The sequence below is a fragment of the Zalophus californianus genome, chromosome 8 (assembly GCF_009762305.2).
Source record: "Zalophus californianus isolate mZalCal1 chromosome 8, mZalCal1.pri.v2, whole genome shotgun sequence".
In the NCBI taxonomy this organism is placed as follows: domain Eukaryota; kingdom Metazoa; phylum Chordata; class Mammalia; order Carnivora; family Otariidae; genus Zalophus; species Zalophus californianus.
The window spans coordinates 22,431,507-22,456,469 of record NC_045602.1 but is presented as its reverse complement, the minus strand read 5'-3'; the positions used below and the strand labels follow the sequence as shown (position 1 = coordinate 22,456,469).

Here is a 24,963-nt window from a genome sequence, read left to right as displayed (position 1 = left end):
AGGGGTCAACTGTATCCTACATTTGTATCATTACTAAGCAGTCATCATAAAGAATGAGGAAGGTTTTTATGTACCGAAATGGAACAATCTCCAAAGTACACTCAGTTAAGCCAGATGCAGGACAGTGTGTGTCATCGGTTTGAATTAAAAAGGGAAAGATATATATGCATTTGCTTATGTGTGTAAATATATAAAGTATCTTGGATCTGTAACAAGGAACTGATTGCGTAGATGTGGAGACAGGTGGAAGGGAGTCTTCAGTTTTAAGTCTTAGCTAGCTCCTCCCACGTATTTCTCAAATGTTTTGTGTAACCAAGGGAATTTAATAGGTGAAATTTTGGGGGGAAAGACTGGTTTACTCCACCCCTTCCTGTCCCTATGTATACATCCTGAACTCTCCTAGTTAATATGCGGACACCTGTAAAGTTTATATGGTTTTAAATGTCTCAGGAAAAGGCAGAAATTTGTTAACGTTCTTTGTCCGCCCGCATCCCATCTCCCCAGGGAGGGAGTGGGTGGGGCAAGGCCTATGCCCAACTAAGGCCAGGGGCCAAGCCTGAGGCTCATTACGGCGTCCCCACGCCAGGCTTTTCTACTGGTTTCCCTTCCGTGTCCTTTTCCCAACCCGTTTGTGTTTTTGTAGCGCCCATCCTTGGCTTCATGAGTGGCCGCCCGCGGCGGAGGCCCGAGTCATCCTCTGACAGTCGGCGGCTAGGCTTCCTCTGTCTCTCAGTCTGTGTCCTCAGCTCGGACGGCGCCGGGGTAGTTACTCCCACTCCAGCCGGGCCCTGTCCGCTACACGGCCGGTAGTCTTGACGGTTAGGCAGGCTTCAGCGGCAACGAGGCCTAGGCGCGCCCTACACTCGATGCTCGCGTACAGGCCTCTTGGGAACCCGCGGGGCGCGACGGCCGTCACCGCGCAGGCGTCAATCTTCCTTTCTTGACACTGCAATTCCCAGAAGGCCACGCAGCGTCCCCCGCGCGGCTAAAGCCCGGGAGCCTCGCCAGCTCCGAAAGGGCGCGGGACTCTCGCCGCACTGCATTATGGAATACATAGTCTGAGAAAACGTCTTCGGGCCAAAGTACCCACGAAGCTCACATGTTTACCTTGTGCATTGGCGGCAGGGGGGTGGGGGGAGGGGGTCAATAAAGAGTAGCTACGAGATTTCGTCATAAAACCGCGACCAGACAGGCGGCGCCATCTTCGAACTTGGACTTCCGGAAGGACTTTGGTGAGGGTGAGTGTACCGCAGCGGGGTGAGCGGGGGCCCCACGATTACTCCTCCTCCTCCTTTTCCCATAGCACTAAGATATTGGGAACCAACTCCCGACCCCGCTGTTCCTTCTCTGCATAGCATCGCGACCTGCAGCCCCCGCGCTGCTACAGAAACTATCACACTCCCCACCTCCTTCCCTGTAGTGCAACCAGACATCCCTCATCCCTGCTAATCACGGCTCTTGCCTTCTTCCCCGACGCGGTGCGGTAACACGGCATCCTGTGTCCCGGCCGCGGCGCTGCTTGCATTCCATCCCTCGGACTCAGCGAACCTTCAGTAGTTCTGAGCCTCAGAAAACTCAGGGCTCGCTCCCAACGCAGGCTAGTGGTGGAAGCTGCCCCCACACCCATGACTGAGGAAGGGCAGGCGATCACTCCTAGAGTGGTAGCGGGTTAGCCTCATTCTGCTGCGTCCCATCCTCTTCCTCCATGAGGCTCTTCTAACCCCGGGGTTGTGCCCCGCGCGCTCCAACCCCATTGGCGCAGCCAAGGGCCAGTTATGTTTCCCTTCTGGTGCTTTTGTCCCGCGGCAAGTAGGCTGTCTGCTGGGGAAGGCGGAGGAGGGGACTTCAGCCCCACCCGTGGTAACTCACTTTGTTAGAGAGGTGTAGTGTGTATGGCGAAGCCTATTCGCCCTAGCGGCGTATTGTTAAACAAACTTAAGCCATTCCTGTTCCTTGGTTACTTTTTGCCATCCCTTCTTATCTAATGTACTATTATTTTCTTAATAGTTTTCTTTAAATTGGTTTGTTTTTCAAGTTTAAGTACTTTAGTCTCAATCAAAGCAAGACAGATGAAACCATGGGTTTCATGGGCGAGAGTTTTTTTGTTTTTGTTTTGGGAGAGCGCGCGCGCGCGCGGAGGGGAGTTGGGGGGAGGGGCAGAGGGAGGAGGGAATCTTAAGCTGGCTGCAAGCCCAGCGGGGAGCCGGATTCCAGAGCTCGGTCTCACGACCCTGAGATCACGACCTGAGCAGAAATCAAGAGTCTGAGGCTTCAGTGACTGAGCCACCCTGGCGCCCCCATGGGCTAGAGTTTTTCATACAAGTTAAAATAAATATAGTTAGATAAAGTCGTTCATTTTTGTATCACTAAAATCATCCTGCATAGCACCAGGTGCACCATAGGAACACTTTGGGAAACAGTGTATTAGACCAATGTGTTTAAAGTAATTCCATCCTTTAGGAACTGTGTTAACTAATTATTTTCCTTGACTGGGGAAATCCTGGCAGCCTTGAAGCAGTATTGCAAACAAGTTGAGGTGCAGATGTAAGCTTATATAAACTCGGGGCGCCTGGGTGGCTCAGTCAGTTAAGCGGCTGCCTTTGGCTCACGTCATGGTCCCAGGGTCCTGGGATCGAGCCCCTCATCGGGCTCACTGCTCGGCAGGAAGCCTGCTTCTCCCTCTTCCACTCGCCCTGCTTGTGTTCCCTCTCTCGCTGTGTCTCTCTCTGTCAAATAAATAATAAAATCTTAAAAAAAAAAAACAACACTTCTATAGGGGCGCCTGGGTGGCTCAGTCGTTGGGCGTCTGCCTTCGCTCCGGTCATGATCTCGGGGTCCTGGGATCGAGCCCCGCATCGGGCTCTCTGGTCCGCGGGGAGCCAGCTTCTCCCTCTCCCACTCCCCCTGCTTGTGTGTTCCCTCTCCCGCTGTGTCTGTCAAATAAATTTTTTTTTAAAAGAAACTTCTATAAACGCTAGCACAAATTTATTAAACATTCCTTCCTTTACTTGTGTCTGGAATTTGTATTGTGAAATCATAAATGGAAATTGACCACCATACCCTGCTGCTGCCTTCTACAGGAGTGAATCCTTAAAGGGATTTTTTGCAGCTTGAGAGGTTAGTCGTTAAATCAACAAAGTTTTTATTATTGCACTTAACCATGTAACCAGGTTCTGGATTCAACAGTGAGTCAGGCAAGATCCTTATGAAACTTTTTTTTTTTTTAAAGATTTTATTTATTTATTTGACAGAGAGAGACAGCGAGAGAGGGAACACAAGCAGGGGGAGAGGGAGAGAGAGAAGCAGGCTTCCTGCTGAGCAGGGAGCCGGACATGGCTCTATCCCAGGACCCTGGGACCATGACCTGAGCGGAAGGCAGACGCTTAACGACTGAGCCACCCAGATGCCCCAAGATCCTTATGAAACTTCCAAGTGAGACAGATATGAAGTACATAAATACTCATTTCTCTTATCACAAGAGAATTCCACATGGACTAAAGAGCTACATTTAAGGGCACCTGGGTGACTCAGGTCACGATCCCCAGTCAGGGTCCCTGCTCAAAAGGGAGTCTGTTTCTCCCTCTGCCTGCTGCTCCCCCCGGCTTGTGCTCACTCGCTGTCTCTCAAATGAATAAATAAAATCTTAAAAAGTTACATTTAAGATTCAAACTAGAGAGTATTAGAAGAAAATAGGATATGTTTATATTAGGGTAGGAAATGGCCTTTTAAGACACAAAACAACTCATAAAGGAAAAGATTGAGAAATTTAATTCAGAAAATATAACTTCAGTTTAGCAAGAAACAAAGTTTTTTTAAAAAGTAAAAACAAAGGCGCCTGGGTGGCTCAGTCGGTTGTGTCCAACTCTTGATTTCAGCTTAGGTCATGATCTCCGGGTATTATATGGAGCCTCAGGTATGGCTCCAAGCTCAGTGAAGAGTCAGTTTGAGATTCTCTCTCTCTCCCTCTTTGCCCCTCCCCCCTCTAAAATAATAATCTTTTTTAAAAAGTAGAAACAAAGTATTTGCAACAAAAATAGCAGCTCCACAGATCAATAAAAGATTGATTTGTCCTATAGAGGTATGGGCAAATTATATGTACAGGCAATTCATTAAAAAATACAGATGTCCCCTCTCTCTCTCTCTCTGACAAAGAAATAAATAAAATCTTTTTTTATTTTTTTTTTTTTTAAAGATTTTATTTATTTATTCATGAGAGACAGAGAGAGAGAGAGAGGCAGAGGGAGAAACAGGCTCCCAAGGAGCAGGGAGCCTGATGCGGGACTCGATCCCAGGACCCTGGGACCACGACCTGAGCCGAAGGCAGACGCCCAACCATCTGAGCCACCCAGGCGCCCCAATAAAATCTTTTTTTAAAAAATGAGGGTCCCTGGGTGGCTCAGTTGGTTAAGTGTCTAACAGCCTTTGGCTTAGGTCATGATCCCAGGTCCTTCGATCTAGTCCCACTTTGGGCTCCTTGCTCAGCAGGAAGCCTGCTTCTCCCTCTGCCTGCTGCTCCCCCTGCTTGTGCTCACATTCTCTCTCTCAGACAAAGGAATACAATCTTTTAAAAAAATGTATATAGATGTTCCAGGCGCCTGGGTGGCACAGTCAGTTAAGTAACTGACTTTTGGTTTCAGCTCAGGTCCTGATTTGAGTGTTATGAGATTGAGCCCCATGTGGTGCTCCGCAATGAGCAACGAGTCCGCTTGAGATTCTCTCTCCCCCCTCCTTGTGCTTTTGCGCTTGCTCGCTCACTCAAATAAATCTTAAAAAAAAATACATATAGATAGATACATAGATGTCCAACAGATAAAAAGAAGTTGCTAACCTCAATCATTATCAGGACAATGCAAATAAATACAATAGGGAAGAATTCTTTCATGCATTAGATTGGCAAAAATTAAAGACTAGCAAGGGTGTGGTAAAATGGGTACAATTATAATTCTAAGGAACACTGGATAGTAACTAGGAAGAATGAGATATATATATGTGTGTGTGTGTGTGTGTGTGTACTGATGTGGAAAATCCTTAAGGCATACATAGAAGTTCTCAACTTATACCTATTTAACTAGCTCCCTGTGTTAACTGACATTCCCCGTTTCCTCTGTAGAGTGTACAGACTGATGCCCGTGGCACACTGAATGCTTGAAGCCTATAGGCTTTTCTCCTATAGGCCTGGTCATTCTCTCTCCACTGATTGAGTTGAATGCTTGCCAAGATCATTGTAATGGTTCTCAACATTTTTTATGGCAGTTAATTTGTCATTATATTTATATAATTGTGATATGTTTAAATTTTAAAGAAATTTGAGTATGAAAGAGTTGTTGCTATTAAAGCTAAGTTGAAATGTGGCAGATAAATAGGTACTTCGTTATTCTTTACATTCTACATGTATTTACAAGTATTTTGTGTCAACTAAAAGTTTTATAAAAACAATTCTAAAAAAGAAAAGAAAGCAAACCAAGTTGAATGCTTTGGAAAGAAAAAAGAGGTACATTTGCCAAGAAACAAAGAGGCTGCCAAATAGGTGTGAGTGAGACAGCTGTAAAAGATCGAGGAAAAGTTTGTAAAAATCTAAAACTTCATTGCACTTAAACTGCCTCTGAAGAAAAGAGAATGTTCCAAGAAAGGTGTGGTCAGTAGCGTCCGTGCTGCTGAGAGATCGAGTTAAATGAGACTGAGAAGTGCCCATTGCATTAGTTGACCCAGCAACTATTGATGACTTCAGCCTCAGTGATGAGTTGGAGGGCAATATCCTAGTCAAAATGAAGCAGGGTAATTAAAACATCAAGGGCAGACAGCTCTTTAAAAGTTTGACTGTGAGAGGGAGGAAGAATTTGGGTTGAAGGATTGTTGTGTGTGTGTTAAGATGAGAATTAGAGACATGTAAATGCAGTTGGGAAACAAACAATGTAAAAGAAAAGGCTAAACAATTCCAGTGTCCTTAGGAGATGGGGGAGTAGAGCTAGAACACAAGTGGAAGTTGGGCTTAGAAAGTAGATGAGGGGTTCAGATGCAGGGAATGTTAGGCTACTTGACCAGACGTCGAAGTATGTCCCACATAATGGCTTTGGGTTTTGTTTCGGAAATCAGAGGCAAAATCATCTGAGAACCAGGGGATCAGAGGTTGGGGGTGAGGGAATGTGGGGGCTGACAAGAGAGAAAGTGTGATTGCTAGCACTCCGGCAGCTTAGATGCACGCATAGAGAAAAAGGATGGTTGGTTCATCCAGGGCTTAAATTTTGCCAGTCCTGTGGAACAAAAAGACAAGAAAGGAACTTTATACTATCAACAAAAGTCTGATTAAAATAAAGGCATCTAAGGTAGATAGGATGTGGCCAACACAGGGAGAAACTGGAGACATCAATGATGGTGGCTTGATATGGCTGAAGAATAGATAAAGTGATCGTAGTTAAGCAATCTAGATATAATGATGGGAGGTTGTGATCAGATAGTGGGATGTCTTTGTGATTTTAGAGGTTAAAAGGATTTGTGAGACAAGGTCCAGTGTATTACAGTGAGTGAGTAGCAGTGGGTTAGCTGAATGTTACGGGCTTCAAAGGAACAGTTTTTACAAAATAGGGAGGACTGCTGGTCTACAAGTGCATTTGGAGAGGAACTGACAAGACACTGATCCCACCTTCTACAGTGGGGTCAGTGGGATGTGAGAGAAGGAAAAAACCTCCACTTGATAGCCTGGAAAGCTAGAAATTTCAATTCCTGGAATTTTTTTCCATCCAAGATTCTGAATATGATAGGTCTTGCCAGTCAGATGTGGTCTCAAATTTGGACCCGAGTTTAGAGAGGAGAGAGGCAGGCCATACATTTTGACAGTTCAGATTGTGGCAGGGGTATGACTGTGGACCTGGGAGCCGAGCAGGGTCTTCCCTCTTGAGTCAGGTCGCTCTCTGATCAGTGCAGAGGCCGTTCATGATTCGCAGGTGCCTCCTCATCATGGCGTAGGAGAGGTCTTGTGGTTCTTGAACTAGCAGCTGCCAGACAACTTCCCATTTTGACCAGCACTTGTTCCTAAACTGCCCCTCCTCACCCCCAACCCTCCCAATGATCCTGCATGCAGGTGGTTCTCAAACTTGCCTGTGCATCCAAGTAATCTGAAGGGCTTTGTGAAGACAAAAAGTGCTGGCCCCATCCCAGAGTTTTTGATTCAGTAGGTCTGGGATAGGACTGGAAATCTGCATTTTATTTTATTTATTTATTTTTTTTAAAGATTTCATCTATTTATTTGACAGAGAGAGAAAGCACAAGTAGGCAGAGTGGCAGGCAGAGGGAGAGGGAGAAGCAGGCTCCCCGCTGAGCAGGGAGCCGGACGCGGGGCTCGATCCCAGGACCCCGGGACCATGACCTGAGCCGAAGGCAGCCGCTCAACCGACCAAGCCACGCAGGCGCCCCTGGAAATCTGCATTTAACAAATTTCCAAGGGATGCTAATGCTGCCAGGACCATGCTTTAGGAGACACTGATGTGAACCATGTAATAATACCCAGTAATAAATCCCTTTTAGCTGAACTGGCTAGAGAGGATTCTGTTCTGTGTGCTGAACCTTGACCAATAGAGAGGTCAAATAATCATTTTATTCATGTCTTCTCTGTCCTTATCTACTTGATTGGTCAGTGGTTAAAAGAAGTAGTTCTTGTATTTCCTGAAGATTTGGCTTTGTTTTGATGCTATGTCATTTGATGAATTAAGAGTTCATGACATTTATCTTTTATATAATTTGAAGTTTTATTTATTATCAAGTATTCCCTTTTTGTCCCATTTAATACTTTTTCCCCTGAATTCAACTTTGTTGTTAACAAAACTCCTGTTTTCTTTGTGCCTACATTTGCCCTATATATTTTTATATCTTTTGACTTCCAGCTCTTTGAGTTCCTTTGTTTTAGACATCTCTTTCAAAGCATATAGTTTGGCTTTTATTTATTTATTTATTTATTTATTTTAAAGATTTTTATTTATTTGACAGAGAGAGAGACAGCGAGAGAGGGAACACAAGCAGGGGGAGTGGGAAAGGGAGAAAGCAGGCCTCCCACCGAGCAGGGAGCCCGATGCGGACCCTGGGATCATGACCTGAGCCGAAGGCAGTTGCTTAACTGACCGAGCCACCCAGGTGCCCCATAGTTTGGCTTTTAAGTCAATCCAAATCTTTATTTTATTTTATTTTTTTAATGGATGAATTGATCTTTGGTTATTGTTATAGTCATATCTTATGTCATCTTGTAGGTCTTTTCTTTGTGTTTCTTTTATTTCAGTCTCTTACTCTGTAGCCTTTAAAAGCAATTCCTTCTTTTTTTTTTTTTTAAAGATTTTTTTAATTTATTTATTCATGAGAGAGAGAGAGAGAGAGGCAGAGGCAGAGGCAGAAGCAGGCTCCTAAGGAGCAGGGAGCCCGATGTGGGACTCGATCCCAGGACTCTGGGATCGTGACCTGAGCCGAAGGCAGACGCTTAACCATCTGAGCCACCCAGGCGCCCTAAAAGCAATTCCTTCTGATTCCTGTGGCCCACTAGGCATTTTGGAAGCAATATTGTATACTACTTTGGTTCTGTTAAACATCCTTAAGGCATATACAGATCTATGGGGGATTCCTTCCTGAGATTTGAGCTATTTCTCCTTTGTCATAGACAGGCAGGTTATTCTGGCCAAAAACTGGGCCCTTGCAGAGTTCTGTGTTGCTCAGCTTTTTGGTTTGGTGTTCAGTGTTTTGTTTATCTCTATCAGTTTACTTTTGCCCATGGTTGCACAAATGATTTTCTGGGTTTGGAAAAAAAGAATGAAGAGGGGCGCTTGGGTTACTCAGTCGGTTAAGTGACTGACTCATGATTTTGGCTCAGGTCATGATCTCAGGGTCATGGGATCGGGCCCTGCTTTGGGCTCTGCTTCAGACTCTGCACTCAGCAGGAGTCAGCTTGAGACTCTCCCTTTCCTTCTGCCCCTCCCCTGCTCTGGTGCATGCATGAGTCCTCTCTCTCTCTCTCTCTTTTTCTCAAAAAAAAAAAAAAAGGATTCATGACAGTTTTTTAGTCCATTCTTCAGTGTGGGAAAGGTCTCTTAATGTGGTAGGATGTTCCTTAATTATCTCATAGCCATCCACCTCCCCTACTCAAGGAAAAAATTAATGGCAGGGCACTAGAGAACTCTTACTTATTATTAAATAAATCTATTCCTTGACTAGTATTCACAAAGATGGATGTTAGCTCTAGGCATCCTCCTTCAATTTGGTCTAAATTTTATGTATCGGCAGCTATTCTTTTATTTATTTATTTATTTATTTATTGACGTATCATGTATTTTTTATTTCAGGGGTACAGGTCTGTGATTCATCGGCCTTACACAACACACAGCGCTCACCACAACACATACCCTCCCCAGTGTCCATCACCCAGCCACCCCTCGGCAGCTATTCTTTGTAGTCTATTCCTCGGAGGTTTAGGAAGATTTTTTCACCCTCTCTTTTTATTTTTTGAGGGGAAGACAGTGATTCATTTCATTGGGTTTTAAGGAAAGAAGTTGAATGATTGTTCATTCACTGCATTATCCTTACGAGTAAACTTAAGAGCTTTAAATTAAACTGGCCGAAGAATATAATGCTTGGCACATAGTAAGGATTTAATAAATAAACGGTAGCTTTCTTATTACCCGTTTATTGCTAGCTCTGCTAGTGTGTAAGTTCCATGAGGGCAGGGACCTTGTCTGTCTTGTTTATTGTCATGTTACCAGTTCCTAGAACAGTACCTGACATAGAAGATGCTTAGTAATTATTGTGAAAGGAATGAGTGATCAGGGAGTGGTTGGGTTTCTGGCTGGGGGGTGGGCGGTGGGTGGGATGGGAGGAGAAAAGATAGGAAAGGAGAAAACTCTGAGCCGGTGCAAATAGCTTTTGCCTTCTACTCATGTGTATGTCTCTATGCAGGGGCAGCCATTTTAGGGGGTGCTGATGGATACCTGCGGGGTCGGCTGTGTTGCCCTGGGGGAGGCCGGCCCCGTGGGGAACATGACTGTGGTAGTGTCTCCGGGACAAGAGGTGCTAAATCAGCTTGATGTCAAGGCCTCTTCAGAAACTAGTGCCGAGGCTTCCATAGAGATGTCTTTGCCTCCACCTTTGCCTGGATTTGAGGATTCTCTTGATGAGAGGAGGCTCCCTGCAGAACAAGAAAGCCTCTCCAGACTCGAACAGCAAGGTATATACCGTGTCCTTTCCTATTTTTATCTCCCCGTGCTTAGCTTAAGGTAAAAGAGAGCAGGGTGAGCTCACAAGATCTTACCGACCTGGGTATGGTGTAATCCGTCCCACGGAGGTTTGAGCTCTGCTCTCGTGTCACCCATATTCTTCTCTACAGATCTTTCTTCAGAGATGTCAAAGGTCTCAAAGCCTAGGGCCTCAAAGCCTGGCCGGAAGAGAGGTGGTAGCACACGGAAAGGCCCCAAAAGGCCCCAACAGCCTAATCCTCCATCAGCCCCTCTGGTTCCTGGTCTCTTAGATCAATCCAACCCTCTATCCGCCCCCATGCCTAAGAAACGAGGTCGAAGGTCCAAGGCAGAGCTGCTACTGCTGAAGTTGTCCAAAGACCTTGATCAGCCAGAGTCTCCACCTCCAAAGAGGCCCCCTGAGGACTTTGAGACCCCTCCTGGGGAACGACCCCGCCGAAGGGCTGCCCAAGTGTAAGGATTGTGGGGCACAGCTTGGTGGAGGGCGGTCGGGGTGAAGGGTTGGCGGGGGCAGATGTTGGAGAGCTGAGAGGCTGTGACGAGTTGTCAGGTAAGCAGCGGGTAGCGTCTGGCTTCTGGGGACTTGAGCCATCTTCTAGCTCTTATCACAGCAACTTTTTTATCTGTTGCTGAGTTTGTCCAGGAGATTGCTTTCTGTGCCTTGTTTCCTGTCACATTTTTCAGTTTCCTCTAGGTCTTCATTGCGATTTTCCCCGCCCAGTATCTGTTGGTCTCTGTGTGCCCTCCCATTCTTTTCTGGGCTCTTACTGATCTCTGACTGTGGTAGAGGGCAAGTGCCTTGGACTTGGAGTTGGCAGACCTGGGTTCAGATTCCACATGTGTGATCTGAGCCCTCCCTTGGCCAAGTCCCTTAACTTCCCTAAATTTCTGGTTCTTTATCAAAGGGGGAGGGGAAATGAATAGCTGCTTCACAGGGTCACTGGGCAGACCCAGTGAGATAATCGGCCAAGTGTCTGGAAAAGTGGGTTCTCCGTTAAGTGTTTGCTCTGACTCTGCCCTGTCCCGCAGGGCACTTCTGTACCTTCAGGAACTGGCTGAAGAGCTCTCAACGGCCCTGCCCGCTCCAGTGCCCTGTCCTGAGAGCCCCAAGGTGAGCAGCCCCGCCAAAGCGAAGAAAAACCGGCAGCAGGCAGCCTGTCAAGGTGGAGAGGAGGATGACGCCGCACGGGATGAAGACTTTGTTCTCCAGGTTGAGGCTGAAGATGGAGATGAAAGCGAGGGCCCAAGCGAGAGCTCCTCTGACCCTGAGCCTGTGGTGCCTCAAAGCACCCCACGAGGATCCACTTCAGGGGTAATCTGAGTGAACAAGAAAGCGAATGGGGAGGCAGAGGGATTGTTAGGGGGATCTGCAGGGTGCCCTAGCGGAAAGCTTTGGCCTAGTAACTGATGGCCAAAAGAAGTAAACGAAGAAACGATGAAAGAGCCGAGCAGGCGGGGGCTGGCGGTGTAAGTGCATGAGGTCGCTCACTCAGCTACCGAGTGCCTCCTCCGCACTAGGAAACACACGTGACTAAGACAGCCTCCTGCCTCACAGACTCCACCGTGTGATGAGGGCTTCCCTGGGTGGGAACCAAATGCTTTGGCGTGCCAAGGAGGGCAGTGAACTGCTGGGGCTTCACAGACAAGTGATGGCCGAGCTGGGTCTTGAAAGGTGAACAGGAGTTTGCCAGAGAGAGTGGTCTCTGGGAATTCCCAGGATAAGACCGCAGCAGGCAGAGCTGTTGAGAGCCCTCGGCAAGTTCCCAAAGGTATAGAAATGCCCTGCGGGACCAGCGGGGGCAGCAGTGGGGCATTAAACTCGAGGAGATGGAAGGACAGACTGGTAGGAGCCAACACAGGTGTTTGTGTGTTTGTTGAATTGTGGTAAAACATACATAACATAAAATTTGCCATTTAAAAATGTAAATTATTTTTGGGGGCGCCTGGGTGGCTCAGTCCGTTGAGCATCCAACTCTTGATTTTGGCTCAGGTCATGATCTCACGGCTGTGAGATGGAGCCCCGTGTCAGGCTCCGTGCTAGGCGTGGAGCCCGCTTGAGACTCTCTCTCCCCCCCTCCCTCTGCTCTCCCCCCCGAAAAAGTACAACTGAGTGGCGTCAGCCCATTCCTAGTGTTGTGCAGCCATCACTGTTACCCATTCCCAAGACATTTTCATCATCACAGAAACTCTGTGCAACAGAGGTTTTTAAGTACAAAAATAACGTGATCAGTTAGGACGATAGGTCAGTCTGCAGTGGGCAGTCAGAAGACAGCTTCGGTTATCCAGGTCATGATAGGGAGAGCCTGGATCAGGCTGTGAAGCAAGCCAAGGTGAGGGGCAGGTACAAGAGACATTTCAGAGAATTAGCAGCACTTGGCAGTTGCTGCAAAGGAAGGAGTAGGAGTTCCTAGCTTAGATGGTGCTCTTAAGTGCTGGACTTTGGGACAGCGGAACGGTGGGAGCGTGGGAGGAGTGAGGGTGAGCAGGGGAGGTGATGGGCTCATTTTCTGACATGCTGAATTGGAGGTCCCTGGGTGCCGTGAGCCGTCCTACTGGAGATGTCTGGTTGCCAGTCGTGTGCATGGACATGTGCCTTCCTTGTCTCAAGCGCAACATTTAAGGGAACACCAAACCCCTCAGTAATCAAGATAAATATTTTGATGCAACATTTTAACAAATAAAGGTAATGCAGGGTGCTTCTGTGGCTCAGGCGGCTAAGCATCGGCCTTAGGCTCAGGTCATGATCCTGGGGTCCTGGGATCAAGCCCCGTGTTGAGCTCCCTGCTCAGTGGGGAGTCTGCCTCTCCCTCTCCCTCTGCCCCGTCCCCCATTGGTGCTCTCAGTCTCTCGCACTCGCTCTCTCAAATAAATAAATAAAATCTTAAAAAAGAAAAAACACAACAAATTTATGGTGAACAAAATATCAAAGTTTTAAATAAAGACAGGAACTGTATTACTGATTTTCCTTTTGCCTTAGGCTCTATAATATGGGTTGGCACCACACTGTAAAAGTCTAGAATTCGTAGGAAAGCTAAAACTGGGTAAAGTTTACATTTACTAAGAAGTCAAACATGGTAGTCAAAGCTGTGGACATGGGATGAGAGTATATGTATAGAGGGTTGAGGAGAAGACAGAGGGACTCTGGGAAACACCATCATTACCCAAACCTGTCAGAGGAGGGAGCGCCGGTGGGGGAATATCAGAGAGGCAGGAAGAATAAGGAGACACTATCCCATGGGACAGGGGTTTTAGGAAGCAAATAGAAGTCCTCTGAACCAAATGCCATGGAGACGCTGAGGAAGGTGAACAGAAAATACGTAACAGGCTTTGCAGTTCTGATGGAGGAGTGGGAGCAGAAGGTGGAGAAGTCATCGTAATGGCGGAAACATCAGTCTTTTAAGATCTGATAAGTCAGAGAGGAAGCTGCCAAGAAAAGTAGAAGCTGGGAAAGCTGCCTTCTGGGGACTTTCTCTTATCTCTAAAAGTCTCTCCCTAACTTATACTTTTTTCCCATTCGTTCCTCAGAAGCAGAAGCCACACTGCCGGGGAATGGCTCCCAATGGCTTACCAAATCACATCATGGCTCCTGTTTGGAAGTGCCTCCATCTCACCAAGGACCTGTGAGACTTGAGGAAGGGGGCTGGGGATGAGAAGGTGGTGGCGTGCAAAGGACCACCTAGAAGTGGGGCCACGGGAAAGAGGGCACTCCCAGGGCAGGACACTGAAGACATTCATAACTAAAAGGCACTGCTCCAAAGGCAAGAGCTCCAGAGCTGTGCTGTCCAACATAGTAGACTCTAGCTGTGTTTGGCCATTTAAATGTAATTTAAAATTAATTAAAAGTAAAAGTCGTTTCTCAGTTACACTAGCCACATTTCAAGTGCCCAGTAGCTACTTGGAGCTAGTGGCTAGTGTATCTGTCAGCACAGATGATAGATCACTTCCATCATTGTAGAAAGGGTTACTGGACAGCACTGCTCTAGAATTTCTCTTTTCCTTCATTAATGCTTCTTCTGTTCCTCCAGCCGAGAGCAGAAGCATTCATACTGGGAGTTTGCAGAATGGATTCCATTGGCCTGGAAGTGGCACTTGTTATCTGAACTGTAAGTTGAAGAGATATTCTAAAGCTGAGAGGGGGTGACACCCCTAAAGACAGGAGGGTGACAGGGAATCTTGGGATGGGTGAAACTTCCAGAATCACGCTGTTCTCTCGCCTGCCCCCAGTGAAGCGGCTCCCTACCTGCCCCAGGAAGAGAAGTCTCCACTGTTTTCTGTCCAGCGGGAAGGACTTCCTGAGGATGGCACACTCTACCGAATAAACAGGTGAAGATTGTGTATCTGTTTCTGATTCTAGGAGATAGAAATAGGAAAAATGAGTATTGAGAGGGATGACAGATTGGCCCTGTTCTTCCCCTGATGGTGTTCCAAGGGGTCCCAAGGTAGGAGTCCTGGCTAGATCTGGTTAACCTGCTCTAATTTGCAGTGCTCATCGCTGCTGGCCAGACTAAGGGAAGCGAGGGAGATGGAGGGCCAGTTTACCAAGTCACATCTACTCAGATAGACCCGGACAGACTGGCCCTGGAGAGAACACTGTAGTAGACCAGAACACACAGCCTCTCATCTTTGAAGGTGAACTAGAGCTAGACAGGCTTTGGAAGAAAAGGAGGCAGACACAGATAGGTGGCTCAGGACTGTTCTCACCCATAGACCTTCTGCTTAGGCCAGTTCATACCAGTGTGAGCTGGAGCTCCCATTCTGTCCTCATTACCTTTTCTTTTTTTTTAAAGACTTAATTTTTTTGGAGCAGTTTTAGGTTCACAGCAAAACTGAGAGGAAGGTGCAGAGATCTCCCATATACCCCCTCTTCCCTCCTCCACATGCACAGCCCCCCTGTTACCAACATCCCCCATCAGAGGGCACGTGTGTTCTGATTGATGAACCTCTACTGATAGAGCAGCACTCGAAGTCCATAAGTTACATTAGGGGTCACTTCCGGTGTTGTGCATTCTGTGGATTCGGACAAATGTGTAATGACCCGTCTCCATTGTTAGGATACCATAGAGAGTATCCTAAAAATCCTCTGTGCTCTAAAAATCCTCTGTGCTCTAACCGCTCATCCTGCCCACCCCTCTGACCGTCGCTATCGCGGATCTTTTGATGTCTTTATAGTTTGGCCTTTTCCAAAATGTGCCATAGTTGGGATCACACAGTGTGGAGCCTTTTCGGGTGGGCTTCTTTCACTTAATGATATGCATTTAAGGTTCCTCCACGCCTTTTCGTGGTTTGATAGCTCATTTCTTTTTAGTGCCAAATAATATTCCATTGTTTGGATGTTAATTTATCCATTCACCTACTGAAGTCCTTAATACCTTCTATTAATTCCTTTCTTCATCCCATCTTTGACTTTTCTTTAGATTTAGCTCGATCACAGCACACCCAGAACGCTGGGATGTGTCCTTCTTCACGGGGGGGCCCCTCTGGGCTCTGGACTGGTGTCCGGTGCCAGAGGGGGCAGCAGCTTCGCAGTATGTGGCCCTTTTCTCCAGCCCTGACATGAATGAGACACACCCACTGAGCCAGCTTCATTCGGGTCCTGGGCTGCTCCAAGTCTGGGGCCTTGGGACCTTGCAACAGGAAAGCTGGTGAGGTGGGGCTGGGGCGCTGCCATGGGAGTGTGGTTGAGGAGGAGAGAACCTGGGCAGGGAAGCTGGGGGGGCGGTGCTGGGGAGGGGAGCTGAGGGCCTGGATGAGATGGGGCAGAGCACAGGCTCTGGCGGCCCTTGGCCCCTTCTCCCTGCCCATTTGCCCCATATGCTTTCTCTCCTCAGTCCTGGCAACAGGGCTCACTTTGTCTATGGGATTGCTTGTGACCACGGCTGTATCTGGGACCTCAAGTTCTGCCCCAGTGGAGCATGGGAACTTCCAGGCACTCCTCGGAAGGTACCTCCCTGTTGGTTGTGGGATGCCTTAGGACTCAGGCAGAACAGAGAGGCCCTATGAGGTCCCAGAGTTGACAGAGAGCCGAGGATGGAGTTTTCCCAGCAAATCCCTGTCGTTTCCAGGGACCAGAACCTCAAAAGTTTTCTGAGAAGCCCTGAAGGCGGCAAGCCTCAGCACAGATCTGGTCTCCCCCTCTAGGCTCCTCTCCTGCCCAGGTTGGGCCTCTTGGCTCTTGCCTGCTCCGACGGGAAGGTGCTGCTGTTCAGTCTGCCCCATCCGGAGGCCCTGCTGGCTCAGCAGTCCCCAGGTGGGTAGCACAGTAGCCCAGGGGACGTGGTGCTGCCGTAGCCGGCCCTGTCCATCTCTCCTGAAAGTCCTCCCGGCCCAGCCTCTGGGACAGAGCCTCACTTAGCACCCCACTCACTCTGACTTCACCCCTCTTGTCCTGAACCTCTCTCTTTAGCAGCCTGCAAGGGGTACTCTCTCCTGCAGTCTTACCACTGGGCTCTTTCAGCCCACTCCCCTTCTCCCCCTTTCCCTGCTCTGTGCTCTCAGGCTCTCCCCTCCTGCTGCCACAGCTGATTGGCTGTGTAAAGAGCTGCTAAGGCTGATCTCCCCTGCCACACTCTTCTCCTTCCCCCAGTCCTGTGCTTGACCTCTCCTGTCCTAACTGCCACGTACACATAAACACAGTCTCTTTGTTGGGGAGAGAGGGAGAGAATGTAGAGCTGAAGATGAGCCAGAAGAGGAAGGGATTAGTGAGAGGCAGCTCCTGTTAGTCAAATTTGTTTTTCAACTGTACTGAGTATGTAAAGAAGAGGGCACCCAGGTTTGAGCCTCGAGAAATCCCATATTTGCTGGTCTGGCAGAGGAGTGGGCTGAGGAGTGAATAGGCAGTGAGGGAGTGAAGACAGATGCATGGACAATTCTTTCAAGTAGATTGGCTGTGAAGAACACATAGATGAGGGTGGGGCTGGAGGTGAGTAAGGGGGAAAAGAAGGGTTTGGTTTGTGTGTTTGTTTCATTTGGTTAGAAGACTGTGGTGCATATTTACGTCTGAATATGAGAATGACCCAGTAGGGAGAGAGAAGGTGGATCATTCAGGAGAAAGGAAAGATAACCAAATGAGCGAAGTTCTGGAAAAGGTGAGAGAGGGTGGGGAGGGAGCAGAGTGGAGCAGTTAGCCATTCTGACAGGAGGAAGGACACACTCAGGTACAACAGGGGGGGAAAAGAAGATGGGGCAGGTAGAGGTAGATTCATCAGTGTGCTGGAGGAGAGATGGCTGTCAGGGAAGGTCATTGTCAGATCAGGGGGGCTGATCTAAGAGCAAGGCAGGGCAGGACGTCAGTCCTCTGTTCCCAGAGCATCAGTTACTGCTCTTCTTCCCTCACAGATGCAATGAAGCCCGCCATCTATAAGGTGAGTGAGGAACCTGCTACCTTAGCCAAGGCTCCATCTTCTCGAGCCTCCCTTTCTGATTCCACAGTGAGTCTCCTTCTGCCTCTCCCCCTCTGCGGGATTAAACACTGATTTGAGCCTTTGTTGCAAATGTTAAGTATCTCTAACCCTAGTCCCTGCTCTTCTGTCCCTGCAGGTACAATGTGTGGCAACCCTTCAGGTAGGGTCTATGCAAGCTTCGGACCCCTCTGAGTGCGGTCAGTGCCTTAGCCTGGCCTGGATGCCCACCCGGCCCCATCACCACCTGGCTGCTGGCTATTATAATGGTAAAAAAACAAAACTATATATGCTTGTTTTTTGGTGGTGGTTTCCTTTTTGGTTCAATGCTGGACATTATGTTTAAGCAATGTAAAAAAATACAAAGAGGAAGGAAAAAAGTCACTAGAATTTTTCTGCTCAGAAAAACATAGTTAAGAACAAATGAACGGGGGCACCTGGGTGGCTCAGTAGGTTAAGCGTCTGCCTTTGGCTCAGTCATGATCTCGAGGTCCTGGGATCGAGCCCTTCATCGGGCTCCCTGCTCAGTGGGGAGTCTGCTTCCTCTCCCTCTGCCCCTCCCCCCAGCTCATGCTCTCACTTGCTCGTGCTCTCTCTCAATAAAATCTTTAAAAACAAAAAGAGTGGATGAACATCATTTCATGGAGTTCTCTTTGCATATATAAAGATAAAAAGATCAGATGGTGAGAGCATTCTATAGTGATGGGATTATACTATATAAGCTATTTTAAAGATTTTACTTTTTAGTAATCACAGCCAACAAGGGGCTGGAACTCACAACCCCGAGGTCAAGAGTCGCATGCTCCACCGACTGAGCCAGCCAGGTGCCCCTACATAAGCTATTTTAAATGAAAATTATGAAATTTATTTACACTTTAATTTTTATAAAAGAGAAAGACTGAATTGAAACTGAGAGATGGGCTAACCTCCCCATAAGTGTTCCTTCGCCACAGAGATGTTAGTTCCTTAAAGATACTCTCAAGGTTTAAAAGGGGAGAGAAAAGGATCATAGATAAAGAGCATTCCGGTAGTTGAAGCCCACAGGCAACAATTTCACGGTTAGACCTCATCAGTAGTCTTGCCCCAGGAGGTCAGGAAATTAGCACTCTCACGCTTCTTCCTGTCCTTCTCTGTCTTTTATGTGTGTTTCCTTTGGTGCGGTGATTCTTACATCATCAGGGGGCATCATTCTTGATGCTGTTTTGCTGTCTTAATTCCCCGAGTTACAATTCTGCATTGAAACGATCACGCATGTCCACCAGTCTGTCCCTCTCAGTCTGCCCTTGTTGCTACGTGACTGGTACGGCTCAGCTCGAGTTCGCTGCCAATAAGCTTTTCCAAGAAAGGTTCATAGGTGCTACATTTCCTGAGTTTTTAGCTACAAATAGTTTCCCCAGCTATATTAAATTCTTACTGTTGGGGCGCCTGGGTGGCTCGGTCGGTTAAGCATCTGCCTTCAGCTCAGGTCATGATCCCGGGGTCCTGGGATCGAGCCCCACATCGGGTTCCCTGCTCAGCAGGGAGTCTGCTTCTCCCCTCCGCCACTCGTGCTCTCTCTTTCTCTCTCAAATAAGTAAAATCTTAAAAAAAAATAAATTCTTACTGTTCTTTAATTTGTCTTTTATTTTTATCAATGTTATGCTTTTGATTCCCTCCTCCTCTGCCAGCCTGGTCAGGGGGCAGCTTGTTTTGGGTCAGCAGAGTTAGTTTCTATTTGTTCATTTGTTTTCTGTTTCTCTACATCTTGTTGCTTTTGGCTCCTTGCCTGTTCTCTCTGTCTTAGAGCAGAGTTGGCATACGTTTCTCTAAAGGTACAGATAGTGAATATTTTATGCCTTGTGGGCTGTTTGACCATTGTCGGAACTACTCAGCTCTGCCATTGAGCAATGAAGGTAGCCATACATTAGGTAAACGAATGGGTGTCACTCTTCCAGTCAGACTTTATTTACCAAAGCAGGCAGCAGGCTGTATTTGGCCCACGGGCTGTCATTCGCCAACCCTTGTCCTAGAGGGTTTATGCTTTTAAAAAAATCCCTTTGGGTGTGCCTGAGTGGCTCAGTCGTTAAGCGTCTGCCTTTGGCTCAGGTCATGATCCCAGGGTCCTGGGATCGAGCCCCTCATCGGGCTCCTTGCTCAGCCTGCTTCTCCCTCTGCCACTCCCCCTGCTTGTGTTCCCTCTCTCGCTGTGTCTCTCTGTGTCAAATAAATAAATAAAATCTTTAAAAAAAATAAATCCCTTTGTTTCTATTTAGTAGGGAATAGAGGCTATTGGGTGTATTCAGTCTGCCTTTCAATCACAAGTCCCAAACTGAGCTATTTTTTGTTGGTGAGAGTTGGAGCTAAAATACCACAGAGGGAATGTTGGCTAGCTAATCACGATCCCTATATCCTTTCATAAGGGGGTCACATCTGAGGGTAAAAGGCAAAGGTCCTAGGAGCCCAGAGAAAGACATTAGAGCAAAAGAAGAGAGAACTTGCCTGTAATATCTATACATTCTATCCCTGTCTCAGGCATGGTGGTTTTCTGGAACCTTCCCACTAACTCACCCCTGCAGCGGATACGGCTCTCTGACGGCTCCTTGAAGCTCTACCCTTTCCAGTGTTTCCTAGCCCATGACCAGGCTGTGCGTACCCTTCAGTGGTGCAAAGCGAACAGGTACAGGACAGGAGAGCTGTGGGGTGGGAGGTGAGGCCCGGGAAGGCCGGTGCTCCGAGACTTGCTCAGATTTGATCTTCTCCCTCTTCTACCCTCTTTCCACAGTCATTTCCTCGTCTCTGCGGGAAGTGACCGCAAAATAAAATTCTGGGACCTTCGACGACCGTATGAACCCATAAACTCTATCAAGCGCTTCTTGAGTACAGAGCTGGCCTGGCTGCTCCCCTACAATGGTGTCACTGTGGCTCAGGACAACTGCTATGCCTCGTACGGCAGGATGCAGATGGGAGGAGCTCTAGGGACAGGCCCTAAGGGTTGGGGTGCAAAGTGTGCCAGATAGTGTAGGGTGAGGAGGGGTGAGAGTTGTTTCATTGAGGTAATTTGAATTCTGGAAGGAATTGGGAAAGGGAAATGAATGCTGTCTTGGAGAAAAGAAAGTTTTATTTTGTCTTCCTCTTACAGTTATGGACTCTGTGGGATTCATTATATTGATGCTGGTTACCTTGGTTTCAAGGCCTATTTCACTGCTCCTCGAAAAGGCACTGTCTGGGTGAGCCCCTATCTTCGTTACACAGGAAAACGATTCCTTTACTCACCTCCTGGTGGTCAGGAAGAGGCAGTAGTTCTGCATAGAAGTAGATAGATGTGTGGTAACTGTATCATCAGGGATAAAGGTTAGGATAAACTTTTTTTTTATTTAAATCCAATTAATTAACATATAGTGTATTATTAGTTTCAGAGGTAGGGTTCAGTGATTCATCAGTCTTATATAGTGCTCATTACATTATGTGCCCTCCTTAATGTCCATCCCCCAGTGACCCCATCCCTCCACCCGATAAACTCATTTTTGTTTCTGTGTGTGTGTCTTCCACTTCAGACTGTGTGGCTGTTTCCAGCTCACAGAACGGAAACAGTATGAGTGAGTGAATGAATGAAAGAAATCTGTCTCTTTTTATTAGAGTCTTTCAGGATCCGACTGGCTTGGGACAATAGCCGCAGGAGATATATCCGGGGAGCTCATTGCAGCCATATTGCCTGATATGGCACTGAACCCAATAAATGTCAAGCGACCTGTAGAGAGAAGATTCGTACGTACATGAATATTTAATGGTAGCACCATCTTTTGGGTCCTAATCCACATGACCTCCTAAGTTAGAACTGTAAATTTGGATGAGGTCTCCCAGACCTGATACTGTTCCTGGAAGTCTTAGCACAAAGTTGTACATAATCTTCCCCTACCCTAGTGCATCTGTGCATGTGTTTAAACATACTACCTTCTTCCATCTTCAAGTCTTTCTTACCCAAAAACCAATTTTCTCTCTCTCCCTTTTTTTAAGTAGGCTCCATGCCCAGCGTGGAGCCCAATGCAGGGCTTGAACTCACGACCCTGAGATCAAGACCTGAGCTGAGATCAAGAGTCGGACGCTTAACCGACTGAGCCACCCAGGCGCGCCCCATCAATTTTCTCTTTTATTCTGTCTCCAGTATTGTAGGACCTAATCTCATGGTCTCCTTTCTAGCCTATATATAAAGCAGATCTGATGCCGTATCAGGACAGCCCTGAAGGTCGAGACCATTCTTCTACTTCATCTGAGGCCCCCAACCCTCCCAAAGCTCGAACTTACGCTGAAACTGTCAACCATCACTACTTGCTCTTTCAAGACACAGATTTGGTAAATTGAGGCCAGGAGAATGGGTGTGGCATTTTAAAAAAAGAAAACTTTAGTCCTGGTACAGTAGGGCATTGTAAGGAGTTGCAGCACAAAGATGCAAGACTGAGAAGCTGCTGGCTTTCTCCCTCCTCCCCAGGGTTCCTTCCATGATCTCCTCCACAGGGAGCCAATGCTGCGCATGCAGGAAGGAGAGGGGCATTCGCAGCTCTGCCTGGACAGGCTGCAGCTAGAGGCTATTCACAAGGTAAAAACCTTGTCTCTCTCATCTTCTCCACCCTTCTTCACTCTCATTTGCTCCCAACTCTGAAGCTATGATCAATGAAACGGGGGATGAAAAGGTAGCAGAGGGAAGGAAGGAAGACCGCTCTGGCAACCTGATCCTCCAGAGCGTGATAGACCTACCTCTTTCCTGCCTCTCTTACCCCATCATGGTCCTATCCTTTCGTATTGTCGCCCTTTTTCTCCCCCTTACAGCTAGGATTCACCCTAAAGCACCAACTGTGAACATCTCTCTTGTTTTCAATTCTCTTCCCAGGTCCGCTTCAGCCCAAACCTGGATTCCTATGGATGGCTGGTATCTGGGGGACAGTCTGGGCTGGTTCGGATCCATTTTGTCCGTGGACTCACCTCACCCCTGGGCCACCGTATGCAGCTTGAGAGTCGAGCCCACTTCAGTGCTATGTTCCAGCCGTCCTCCCCAATTAAAGGGCCTGGCTTCCCTCCAACCAGCCATCGCCTTCTGCCCGGTCCCTAGTCATGGTCCACACAGGACCTTTGGAATGAAATCTGCCAGGAACAAATGGCCCCCCATGCACAATGCCATAGGAACTGGGGTCTTCATGGATAGTGATGCTGCCAGACCTGGACCTTTAGATCTGCCTTGCCAGGACTCCTTAGATACCTCTCCTTCCACAGACTTCTGTCATCACAGCCCCCTGCGGGCGGGGGGGCTATCCCTCCACAAACTCTCAAGGCTCCTCAGCCTACAGCTATGGCTCATGAGTAACACTCAGGCCTGACCTAGGCTTGGAAGTCAAATTGCTCATATTGAGCATATTGTGAAGTGGGTAAAGCTAAGTAAAGGTACTGGGTGTTTTTGAGACCACACGTGAGTGGGTGTTTGGAGAACTGGAGAGGGTATCCACATGAAGGCTCCTGTGTGACTATATTCCAGGATCCAGTATTACTGCCTTCTCAACTTCCTCTTTAGAGTAACCAACACACAGGCCCAGGAGGGGTGATAGTAATTTATTGGACTGAAGCTGCTTATAGTACTTCTTTAACTGAGGAACATCACAAACACCCTACCAGGAGAACAGTGGCTCAGATCTTACTTGCTCCTGCTTATGAAATATTCCCAATCACTGGTCGTCTGACCCTACTTGAACACTCCTAGGCAGTCATGTTTTAAAAAATCTTCCTTTATATCAAGTCAAAGAGTATACTTCTATAAATTTCTCCATGGGTATTAGGAAATCTAGTCATTTTTCCCTGTGATTGCCTTTTTGAGTATATTTAAAAATAGCTATCATGTGTTTCCCAAGTCTTTTCTTCTGTAGATTAAATATCTTCAGTTACTTTAACCATTCTTTACACGTCATGATTTTTGGTCCCTCATGATACTGTCACATTGTTGACTTATTAAACATGTCTAGCTACTTTATCTCCAGTCTCTGTATAGGAGGTGTTTAAAACCCAAGTACTGTAATGTATTGTTACATCTCCTCTCGTTAGTCCTCTTATGGGGTGCTGCAGACTCATAGGGACTGCAGTACTGCCTCCTAACCAAAGACAGACCCCAGCAATGAGAAATAGGCAAACCATAGTCTTAGAGTGTACGGGAGTACAATCAAGTTTGGGGAAGTAGATGACGTCAGAAAAAAGGGAAATACACAGCCAGCTCCAACTGAAGGGAGTGGAGATTAATTTAGTGCCTACCTGGAACAAAACCCACTGGCACTGTGGACTGGTTGGCCAGATAACTGGGAACAGCTTTCTGCCTCTTGGGTGTAGGGAATTTGTCGTATGTCAAGAAGAAAGGCATCAAGCAGTTCAGTTTCCTTCCTGTACGGAAGAGGAAACAGAACCTGGAGGCAACCAGACTATTAGCAGCAGAAGGATCACAAGACACGTCAGTGCAAAGGAGGCAAGTATTGTACCCGCCCTATTGTGATCACGCTCAGGTTATGCCGGTTTTGTTTTTGAGCTGACTGATAGGGAAGTGCCTTCCATTGCAGAGAAGCTTTGCTTCTCCACGGCAGGCCCTTGACATTGCATCATGGAATTCCACCTTCTGTGGCAGAAAAGATGGGACCTGGGGACCCATGCTGTTGGGGCTGTAGGTTGGTGCTGGCAGCCCTGCTCCTGCTCCTGACTCTTAGCCTTGGTCTCTACCTCCAAAAGAAAATCAGGAGAATGCTTTCAGCCCTTGCTTTCTTTCTCTACCATAAACCCTCTGAAGGCCATTCTACTTCAACCTTCCCTCCCAATATATCCATTTTATACTATCCATGGATTTCTGTACTTCTTTCCTGTGCCTTTGCTCACACCGTTCCCTCCATCATCTCCACATAAGCCGCATTCATCCTTCAAGGTCCCAGCTCAAATTTCACCTTTTACCAAGGAGCTTCCCAGATTTCTCTAGTAAAAATTCTCCCTCCCATGTGTTCTCAAGAAGGAAGGAAGAAAAGAGGATACATGAGTGTTTATTTAAACACTTGATCTATTTCAGGTATTTTGCATATGTTAATCATATGAGGTAGATATTGCCCCATTTTACTTGTAAAGATAAGATCCTGAGAGTTTGAGCAGTATGAATAAGGTCTACTAAGAGGTGGTGCTGGGATTTGAAAGTAGACAGTCTGACTTCAGAGAACAACTTTCCAACCTACCACATTTGGTCTCCTATTAATTTACTAATGTAAATTCACTCCTGGCATGGGGTGTTTTGCATATAGGAGCCTTTAAGTTAAGTGTGACATCGAATTATCTTGCTTCCTCATTGTGTTTCTCCA

The 24,963-nt window shown here is 47.2% G+C and overlaps 1 protein-coding gene across 1 annotated transcript; it reads left to right on the top strand.

Moving 5' to 3' along the window:
- Nucleotides 1–644: 644 nt before the first annotated feature.
- GTF3C2 (general transcription factor IIIC subunit 2) lies at nucleotides 645–23,528 on the top strand. Its single transcript, XM_027623248.1, has 19 exons — nucleotides 645–1,238; nucleotides 9,928–10,195; nucleotides 10,355–10,676; nucleotides 11,253–11,535; nucleotides 13,749–13,843; nucleotides 14,249–14,326; nucleotides 14,448–14,546; nucleotides 15,638–15,865; nucleotides 16,052–16,163; nucleotides 16,362–16,470; nucleotides 17,559–17,584; nucleotides 17,760–17,889; nucleotides 20,132–20,276; nucleotides 20,382–20,543; nucleotides 20,739–20,826; nucleotides 21,236–21,364; nucleotides 21,797–21,949; nucleotides 22,086–22,193; nucleotides 22,485–23,528. Exons 2-19 carry the CDS (start codon nucleotides 9,952–9,954, stop codon nucleotides 22,701–22,703), a joined length of 2,730 nt encoding a protein of 909 aa, XP_027479049.1. The 5' UTR covers nucleotides 645–1,238; nucleotides 9,928–9,951; the 3' UTR covers nucleotides 22,704–23,528.
- The last annotated feature ends 1,435 nt before the right edge of the window (nucleotides 23,529–24,963 follow it).

Excerpts from the sequence above, each read along its gene's own strand:
- GTF3C2 (XM_027623248.1), top strand. The coding sequence starts at position 9,952 with ATGGATACCTGCGGGGTCGGCTGTGTTGCCCTGGGGGAGGCCGGCCCC. Across the intron at positions 17,890-20,131 it reads GGCTGCTGGCTATTATAATG|GCATGGTGGTTTTCTGGAAC; the intron begins GTAAAAAAACAA and ends TCCCTGTCTCAG. Across the intron at positions 20,544-20,738 it reads CAGGACAACTGCTATGCCTC|TTATGGACTCTGTGGGATTC; the intron begins GTACGGCAGGAT and ends TTCCTCTTACAG.